We start from the raw sequence: 10,459 nt of genomic DNA on the forward strand, positions 1-10,459 counted from the left end.
ATATATATATATATATATATATATATATATATATATATACACACACACACATATATATATATATATCTTATCTTTAATTTGTTTCAGTCATTAAACCGCGGCCATGCTGGGACACTGCTTTAAGAAATTTTCTCTCTCTCTCTCTCTCTCTCTCACACACACACACACACACACACACACACACGTACACACAAACACACACACATATCGGTGGCTCTGTTTGCATGCATAATAGGAACTACCGATTGAGATCTAGTTGAAATGAAAGGATGTTGTAAAACAAAGACTCACCCATATATAAAGCTGCAATTGTGGGCATTAAATCTTGAAATTCATCTGAAAAGAAAAGAGGGGAAAATTTACCGAGCTAATTGCCGTACTCATACTCTAATACAATGCATGTCACATACACACCTACATAAATACGCACTATGCATTACAGACACACACACACGCAGTATACACAATAGAGTTCCTTGCAAGTTTCTGTGAATGTCCCACAAAAATGTCTTCTTTGCATAGTCAAACACCCTTCACATGTCCACAAAGACAATGAAAACGTCGCTACTTGCATTTCCCTTGAAACTGCGTCGTAACGAATATGATGTCGGCTGTGCCTTAATGTCTATGAAAGCCGGCAGTGTGATTGATGTGATTGACTGGTTCACCCTTTTTAGTATGACCTTACCCAGAGCCTTCTTAGCACTGAACTGCAATGATATGCCCATACTGTTGGAACAAATAGATCTGTCTCTCTTGTCGTGATGTAGTCCAGTCGAGCCCTGCTCTTGCAGTTAGTCCAATAGCACGCATGCAGTCAGCTCAATAATAAGGCGCGACACTCAGATGCATTCTCCCACATTGTAATGATTGATGATATGGTATGCAACGTGACAGTCTGGATATGTCAAACCCTTCCCACTGTCCCAACTATTTCTGTACGCTGTCAGTTTTTTGTGGCCACCATATTAAATCCCATCCTAACCTGAACAATAATAGTAAAGTAGTAAATGGCCATCATACTGAATATAATGGTGCACATCAAAATAGTAATATGAATAAAAAAGGAAATACATATTGTGACTGCAAAGTCAGAAACAACTGTTTGTTTAATGATCATTGTAAGCAAAAAAAAAAAGACCAAAAATAAGGACAAAACCAAAAGAAACAAACAAGAATAACAACAACAAAACGTAGTATATAGGTGTAGAGTGAATTCTGAGGGCAAGAATTTCTTTTACATCAGTACAATGGAAAACTTTATGAAAAAACGCATCACTAATCACAATTATGCCTTTAATGATAAAAATAAGTAATCTTCTTCTAACTTTAGTAAATTTATTTGGGACTTAAAGGACAAAAATAAAATGCTTACTGTGGAGTGAGAAATAATAGGCAGTACCGGTGCTTATAAAAAGAGTGGTAAGAACATAAACCCGAAGGCATCATCGAAAATGATAATGCAGAGATACTATGGGATTTTGAGATTTAGTGCTACCATGAGATAGAGAATAGGAAGCCAGACATAGTGTTAATTGAGAAAGAAAGCAAACGATGCTGGATCATAGATATAGCATGCCTAGCTGACAGCAAGGTATGCGATAAAGAAGAAAGAAAATCGATAAATATGACAGGTTAGCGTGGGATGTTAAGAAGTTGTGGTCGATGAAAAAAGTGGTAGTACCAATAATTGTCGGAGCCCTGGGAACAGTGAGCAAAAATCTTGAGAAGTACATGGAACAAATAGGGGTTGCAATAAGGATGGAGCACTTGCAGAAAACAGCACTGCTTGGAACCACTCGAATACTCCGGATGGTGCTCGCAAAATAAGGGGTGTTACCTTAGTTCACCGGTAGTGAACAGCTGACACCGTAGTACATCTCCAGCGTTAGAAGCTGTGCAAAGACAATAAATAATGATAATAATATTTTATTATTTAGCCGTTATTACTAGAGATTACAACTGGGTGAATTATAAAAAAATTTCTTAAGTGATTAAGTGTTTTACTGACATTTCGGTCTATGCTAACAAATAATGTAAATTAGGAATACTGTTATTATTTATAGGTAAAGTTATCGTATCGAAATATTGTTCAAGGTAACTAACGGATACTTTCGTAACACATTACTCGCACACGCGATCAAATGCATTAATAAATTTGCATGTATATATTCTTCCCCTGACATAAGCACCTACGTAAACATTTTAACGTGAAAAAGGATGGTTATTCTATTCAAGGGAGGCAACTTACAATGACAAGTCTATTAGAGTGGTTTCCCTTTAACAATTTGTTTTTGCTTTGAATTTGAACTGCCCTGATAACTTTGGTGGGTGATCTACGCGCTTATTTTAATTATTATATGGTTTTGTTATTATTAAAATAGTAAGAATTTTGAAAAAAATACATTTACAATGCTAAGTATGTACAAAATAATTTTAAAAATAACCCTCGTAGATCACACGCCATGTCTATGAAGAGTATGAGACCGCTTCGTTGTCGACCATTTGGCGTCAGTGATTCGACGCTGACATATTTGACACCATACGTCTTAATGTTTCTCTCGTCCTGCTTTTTCTCTCCCCTCGCCCTTTTCTCTGTGTTTATGTGTGTGAGCATATTTATCTTTATGTGTGTGAAGAGAGGGAAAGTGCTTATGTCAATCGGGTTCAATTAGTTAATAATATTGTGACTTACATTCTCATTCTCTATCTGTATATGTATATTTCTGAGCGCATGCGCGTGCGTGCGTTCGTGTGTGTATGTGTGTGTGTTTTGCGCACGCGTGTGTGTCTTTGCATCCAGCGTCTAAAAGTGGTGTTGCCAAAAGAGATTAAATGACTAGTCAGCCGTGCTAACTCACCAGCGTTCAGACTGTCAAGCCCAAGCATGTCATTCAAGTCTATGAAAGTTGCTTAAAATGGTATGAATTATAAAATTACCTTCTTCAAAAAGTTTCTCTTTAATTCTGGATCTGGTGACAACCATTGACGTTAATGGTGTGACAAATTTATACTGTTGCAAGGAAGAATATTACTTTTTAGTACAACAGACATATGAAACAATGTTACAATACATACAAATGACATAATTAAAACTCTATCAACTCTATAGTTCATGTATTTTCATTGATGGCATAATTTTGATGGTAATATATAGGTGCAGAAAGCGTCGAACTGACAAAATCGTTAGCACGCCTGGAACAATGCCTAGTGGCATTTTGTGCGTCTCTACGTTTTGAGTTCAAATTCCTCTGAGGTCGATTTTGCCTTTCATCCTTTTGTGATCGATAAAATAAGTACCAGTTGATCACTTGGATCGGTGTAACCGATTTACTCCCTCACCCGAAATTGCTGGCCTTGTGCCAAAATTTGAAACCAGTATATAAGTGCAGACATATCTGTGGGGTTGAGAAGTATACTTTGCAATAACGTGGTTTCCGGTTGAGTCCCACTTGGGCGAGTGTCTTCTACTATGGCCGCGAGTCGACCAGTGCTTTATATTTGGTTGACAGAAATAGCAAGGAAGCCTGTCGTACATATATGTGTCTTTGTGCATGTGTCCCCCACCGTCACTGCTTGACAACCGGCAATAGTCTGTTTACTTCCCTGTAACTTATCAGTTCGACAAAAGTGACCGATTGAACTAGTACCAGTCTTAAAAGTAAGTACTGGGGTCGATATGTTTGATTAAAACCCTCCAAGATTGTACCCCAGCACAGTCTCATCCAGTGACCGAAAAAAGTGAAAGATAAAAGACATAAGTTTCAAAAACCGTAATCACTGATAAGCAATCACTGATATTCCTTTCCAACAAAGTCTGGCTATTTCCTAAGAAACCATCGTACACGCTTCCTGACGTAATAACGTTTAATTCATGTAGACGTCCAAAAAGAAACCGATTTTGTAAAAAGAAAAACAACGAAAAACAAACAAAAACAACAAAAAGCGCACCATTACACTGGCATGGCGTACCCGTGCTTTCGATGCTGTGAGTGGGTGGCCTTCACCTTCACCGCTTCATTAGTTACTGATATACACGTGCTTGGTGGAAGCGCAATGGCCTAGTGGTTAGGAGCTGAAAAGTGACTCAGTAAATTCTTCTCACCAAGACTCGGAGGTTTCCATCGTCAAGGCATTGACAAGCTAGTGGGATGTTGGCAAGAAATTGTGAATAACGAAGGAAAATATATTATTGACTGGTTTGTTAAAATAACTGAAAAAAAAAAAGAAGAAAAACCCCAAAAGCAAGAACGAGTTTATCTGACAAATCAATAAATGAAATATAATTTATCATAGCTTCATTTTCTTTTACTCACCTTGAGTGCTAGATCAAGAATATCTTTTCTCACTTTTGTAGTTCTATCTTCTTTGAGAAGTTGTCTCAACGTAAGATAAGCATAAGTCTTTTCGGTAATTTCAGAAAATGATTGAATATTAGTCAAAGTGGAATTTTGCGAAAAACCATCATGGTATATGATAAAGTTATCTCCATATAATTCTAGTTCTAATATTTCGTTATCAATCCCCCAGCAGTTTGTCATTGTTAAACTCACATTTATAGTTGGTTGGTATTCTTGCGACAAAGCACCCGAAACAACTAATTCTGACCCTTTGAAGTAGCTGCTAAATGACGTAGAACTAGTTTTAACAGCACCATCTAAGTAAACAAATGTAATATCCTTTAATAAAATGTTAGATATTTCTTTATAAAGATTTTCAATTTGTAGTCTACTGTCAGAGTCAACGTAGATCTTCCTACTAAAGCCTCCATTTTCTGTAGCAATCTCACGAAGAAATTTACTATCACAATCTTCTCCGAAACCAAGGGTAAATAGCGACACGTTTTTGTTGGCTTCTTTTACATTTTTCTTGATAAGTTCAACGACCCTGACTCCTGAAGTTGCTTGGCCGTCAGTAAGAAATATGATGATACTTTTCTTTGTGGTGGATAAAACTGATTTATGTTTCTCTATACTTTCAAGGAGAGCAGCGTCAATGTTTGTACCTGGAATAACAATGAAAAATATAATCTGCTGTATATTTATGAGGTGATTGTCAAGAGAATTTCTACGAATTATTGTAGAAATTTAGATGCATTTATAACGGAAACTAGACTAGAACAAATTGTTAAAAAGAAAACCATCTGTCAATATAAAAATGACCATACACAAAGAAATCCTCTCACAAACCTATAGCAACATACGACATAACTTACCACATATGAAAACACACAAGCCCCCATAGAGCGAGGAAAAAAGTACATCATAGACTACCATACACATACACACACACACGTACACACACACGCACGTACACTTTTAAGTAAGATCCTAGGGCATAATGAAAATAGCATTGAGCTCTTTACATGAAACTCCGCCCCTCAAAAAACAAAAAAACAAAAAACAAAACAAAACATACATGCAAAAAAAAAATAAGGTATTCCAGCAAAATTAAAACACATTCAGAGGTAAATGCTGAACCTAAAGTGATGGTAAAGATCATACACATCATCATCATCCCACGACGGGCTTCTTTCAGGGTCTACAAATCAGCCAAGGGCTATAGAAGTCATTTGCCCAAGGCACCGTGCAGTGAAAACAATATATTCAATCACAATAAAAGTATACCTCACACATTACACTTATTAATAAACAGAAACCCCCACCCCCTAGGACGTCACACATTACAACAAATCTACAGGTGTTAACATCATGGGAAGCCTAACACGAAGAACAAATAAGAAAGAATAAGAAAAAAAAAACGTATAAAAATAGATGAAACAAGGGATTAATGAGGGCGAGGATTTACAACTGTACATGCTTCATTTAAAGCGGATTATAACTTAAATAGATTAAAATTCTAAAATTTTATAATAATATAATGCAAGCTTTAGCAAAATTTATAGTATATAAAACTTTAACATACCTCCAAATGCAGCAAGTTTCTGAATATAATTTTTACCTAATTGTTTGTTAGTTTCGTTTGCTGCTAAAAATGTTTTCATCATCCATGAGACTTTATTACTGAATTTCCCAATGAGAAATGTATCAAGCTCTGGATCGAGCTTATCAAGGATATTTTCCATAGCTTCTTTCAATTGTTCAATCTTACGACCAGACATTGATCCGCTGACATCAAGCATAAATATAATGTGTTTTGGAAGACTTGGTAAGGAATCAGGCGTGAAGAAGTGCACAAAGTAGCCATCAACTGCCTGCGAAATGGGAGAAATGAATGAGAGCGGAAAAAAAAGTAGCAATATATGTCATTTAGATTACAGTATACGCAACACAGATATTGTTGTACCTCGGGGGTGGGGGTGGAGTGGCGGTGTCGTTATGCCAATAATAAACAAACTCATTCTCTTTTACTCTTTTACTTGTTTCAGTCTTTTGACTGTGGCCATGCTGGAGCACCGCCTTTAGTCGAGCAAATCGACCCCAGGACTTATTCTTTCGAAGCCTAGTACTTATTCTATCGATCTCTTTTGCCGAACCGCTAAGTTACGGGGACATAAACACACCAGCATCGGTTGTCAAGCGATGTTGGGGGTACAAACACAGACACACAAACACACACACACATACATATATATATACATATATACGACGGGCTTCTTTCAGTTTCCGTCTACCAAATCCACTCACAAGGCTTTGGTCGGCCCGAGGCTATAGTAGAAGACACTTGCCCAAGATGCCACGCAGTGGGACTGAACCCGGGACCATGTGGTTGGTAAGCTAGCTACTTACCACACAGCCACTCCTACATATTTCATTTCTATTATGTTTTCTTTGCTCAGCTTTTTACGCTGGAGATGTATTACGGATTCAGTTGTTCACTACCATTAAACTAAGGAAACATTCCTTATTTTTCAAGTACCCTCCTGAGTATTCCAGCCGTTCTAAGGCAGTGCTGTTTTCTGCAAGTGTCACACTCTCCATTTGTTCAATGTACATCTCAAGATCTTCAGTTTCTATTCCTAAGGTTTCGACAATTATTAAGTATTACTATCACATTTCCCATCGACCACGACTGTTTAACCTCCCAAGCTAATCCTTCATATCTATCGAATTTTCTTCTTCATATCAAGTGTGCTGGACATGCTATATCAATGATCCAATACTGTTTGCTTTCTTTCTCCTTTATCACTATATCTGGTTTCCTACTTTTTATATCAAAGTTACACTGAATCATAAAGTCCCACGGATTATTGCATTGTCATTTTCGATAATCCTTTCAGGTTTATGTTCATACCACTTTTCAGCTCAGTCAAATCCATATTTGTAGCAAAGTGCCCAATGGACTATCCTTACTATGTTGTCATGCCGCCTCATATTCTTTCTTAGCTAGTAGTGTACATTGACTGGCAACATGTCGCACAGTTTCCCCGTTCTCTCTACAAACTCTGCACTTATCCCTTTCTGCTATGTGGTCTGTTCTGTGTTTGATGTAATTAGTTCTTAATACTTGCTCTTGAGAAGTACAGATTAAGGCTTCCGTTTCCGGTTTTAAACACTCTTAGCCATCTATAAATACCTTTTTCCGTTGTCCTATCTTCAATATGTCTATGCAATTGTTCATGCATTCTTTTTTTATCCACCTATTTTCAGTTTCATTTATCTTCAAATGTTTGCACTGTGTTTTATCCTTTCAATCTTCAATTTTGCTCGGGTCTGACCTTATTTTAACAATAGCGATTCTGTGTCATTTTTGTTTTGTACCATACCATATTTTTTGCTCCTGCTCTAATGTTGTGTTTGCACTCAATCATTCCTCTTACACCTCTTTTTCTTGAAACATACAGTCTGTCTGGATCACTCTTTGGGGAAATACCTCATACCTAGTCAATAACGTTTTTGTCTTTCAGTCTAAGCTGCATATTTCTTCTACTATCTACACAATTACTCTTGCTCCATATCTAAGGAGTGAAACTGCCTAAGTATTGATTGCTTCAATCTTTTCCGCCCATTCAATTTCGACTTAAGAACAAGTCTCAGTCTGTGCAAGAATTCCACCTTAAATTTTTCCGTTATTTCCCCCTCCATTACTTTGTCCATTTCCAATATACAACAAGTACTTATAGCATGTTTCTTCTATATTCTTCATACCCTCTCCCGATGGTAGTATCAACCTATCCATGCGTTTAGTTTTTCTTCTGTTCAACGCACCACTCTTTCCAAACAGTCCAAACTCCATTCTGTTAGCACTGAACGAAACACCGTATTAACGAGCGAACTGATCTGGAATTCTTCCTTATCGTAATAACCACTGAACCATGCTTTTGTCTAAATTACTATAGTATATTATCTTATTTTGTAACGAATCTTGTGTATAGCAACAACAACAACAACAACAACAACAATAAAACATGAGAACTGGAGTATAATAAGCCATTGTAAATCACAGGTTTAGAATTTTACATACAAATATTATCTTACATATATTAGATTTGAATTATTTTGACGATCTACGTCATATTCCACTCTGAGTAAACCTGCAATACCATTTTTCTCTGATATTTCCTCTTGTTGTTTACGACTTGGGTTGTATTTGATGTAAACCTCTCTACTGCTGATGTACTCGATTGAAGCAGACTCCAGCTCTGTTTGAAAATCAAACAACAGTATCTTAATTTATATCTGTAACAGAGTTGAATAAATGCCCGTTATTTCGATATCATTAACACTAAAATCAACATCACTATTAGATATCGCGAAACCAATGTAAATTCACATGCTGGAGAACTTTCTCTTCATCCGTTCAGTTTCTTAGTGCATCAGTGAAGTACTGAAGACAGACCGCGTGTTTTACGGCCTGAACTTTGACACAATGCCCTAACCTTTCTAGACTTATTCCAGCATTGATCAAGCAGGTTTATGATAAAACATGTCCATCTTTGGTTATCTTGTTTTTTTATTTTCGAACATAGTGTATTTTGGTTTTCAACCCCACTTCTTTTGTTTGTTTTTATGCGGCAAGATGTGATATGAGGAAGGTTGAATTCATATTTCGAGAGAGTCGATGTCGACATACAGACTTTCTCTACTCCGTGTTTAGTGATTAATAAGGATATTGAATAAAACAGTTGAAAGATGAAGTATTCGTACATCTATTTTCGCTACCTATTATTCCTGGAGGGGTTGTGGTGGTGGTAACTTCAGGCATCTCCTCCATAGGGTCCTATCAGAAGCAACTGTCATTACACTTTCCGGCTGGATTCCCAAGCGTGATCGACCGAGACTATGAATATTCTACAACCATCTCATTCGTGGTCTACCTCTAAGTCTCCTACCTGTTGGCTCAGCTCGAAGAATCTTGTTGCAATCCTTTCTTGTGGCATTATAACCACATATTCGTAGTGGGAGCTCTGAGTTCTAAGTGTGGAGAAGTAGCAGCTTGACTTGGAGAGACTACTGGGTCTCCAAGCTATACACCCTGTCAATTAACGTTACTCCAGAGATCCGTCGGAGGAAACCAGTTTCGTCCTCCTGTATTCGTGATCATATTCTTCCGGTCATTAACCAACATTTATGACCACAGGTGAGAGCAGGTGCGAAAATGGAACTGAAGATAGCAAGGTTGAGTTTTACCAACTTCTCTTCTTCCGAGGGTTGAAATACTGAAGCTGGTGTATTACTGAGCAAGCACCTGCAAGTCTAGCATCCAATCCAGCCTTCTACCTCCCATGACTCGTTAATATGGTCCCGAGATGCTTAAACTTCTCTGCTTGCCTCAGTAATGTTCCATTAATAAGCAGGTGGTATCCTGGTAATGTTCTATAATGTTCTATAACGCACAAGGACGTTAAATGTCGTGTATAGTAAGGTTAAACAGTCATAAGGTTAACAGCAGGCAATTGGCTGTGATTTTTAGATCACGAAATCATGAACAAATGGTGATAGTAAAGAAAATACTTGGTGTATTATGAGTAGAAATGAAATTAAAAAAAGTGAGAACCTCGTCTCTGGTAGTTTGTTGCATCACTGGCAACTATCATTTTGTTCTGAACTTGTAATTACTTGAGTACATTAATTGTTATGGCTTTCCCTGTCATACACACTAATCATTTCAATGTCTATTTTTCCATGCTTGAATCGGTCAGACGGAATTCATTAAGACAGACTTTCTACGGCCGGATGTCCTTCCTGCTAACTACACTCACCTGTTTCCAATTAAGGCAATATTTCTTCATGGCCGGCAGCGTTTTTCACAGAAAACCTAGAAACGAACGACACCGCATGTAAGACGCTGATACTCGTTTTACAACCTTCATATGAAGTTAAGACAAGTAGACACAATCTGCATCCCTTCCTTGTTTCTTTCTATGTTCCTTTCTGTTGAAGAGCATAGGCTCGAAACGTTAAAGACTTTCTCTATTCCTGAGCGTTACACTAATACATCCATTTGTTGTCTACACCACCTGTCTTCGTCTGTTGTTTTTTTCGTGAATTCTCCCTAT

The 10,459-nt window shown here is 37.3% G+C and overlaps 1 protein-coding gene across 2 annotated transcripts in view; it reads right to left on the reverse strand.

Annotated features, from left to right (window-relative positions):
* The window catches only part of LOC106871269 (inter-alpha-trypsin inhibitor heavy chain H4), a 23,615-nt gene that overhangs the window by 540 nt on the left and 12,616 nt on the right, over window positions 1-10,459 (reverse strand). For both annotated transcript variants that reach the window (XM_052967933.1, XM_014917633.2), the window contains 5 exons: window positions 8,439-8,602; window positions 5,926-6,214; window positions 4,317-5,005; window positions 2,941-3,013; window positions 292-336 (listed from right to left, as the gene is read on the reverse strand). In XM_052967933.1, coding sequence (XP_052823893.1) covers window positions 292-336; window positions 2,941-3,013; window positions 4,317-5,005; window positions 5,926-6,214; window positions 8,439-8,602 — 1,260 coding nt within the window. The remainder of the gene's footprint in view (window positions 1-291; window positions 337-2,940; window positions 3,014-4,316; window positions 5,006-5,925; window positions 6,215-8,438; window positions 8,603-10,459) is intronic.

This window comes from Octopus bimaculoides, chromosome 5 (genome assembly GCF_001194135.2).
Source record: "Octopus bimaculoides isolate UCB-OBI-ISO-001 chromosome 5, ASM119413v2, whole genome shotgun sequence".
Classification (NCBI taxonomy): domain Eukaryota; kingdom Metazoa; phylum Mollusca; class Cephalopoda; order Octopoda; family Octopodidae; genus Octopus; species Octopus bimaculoides.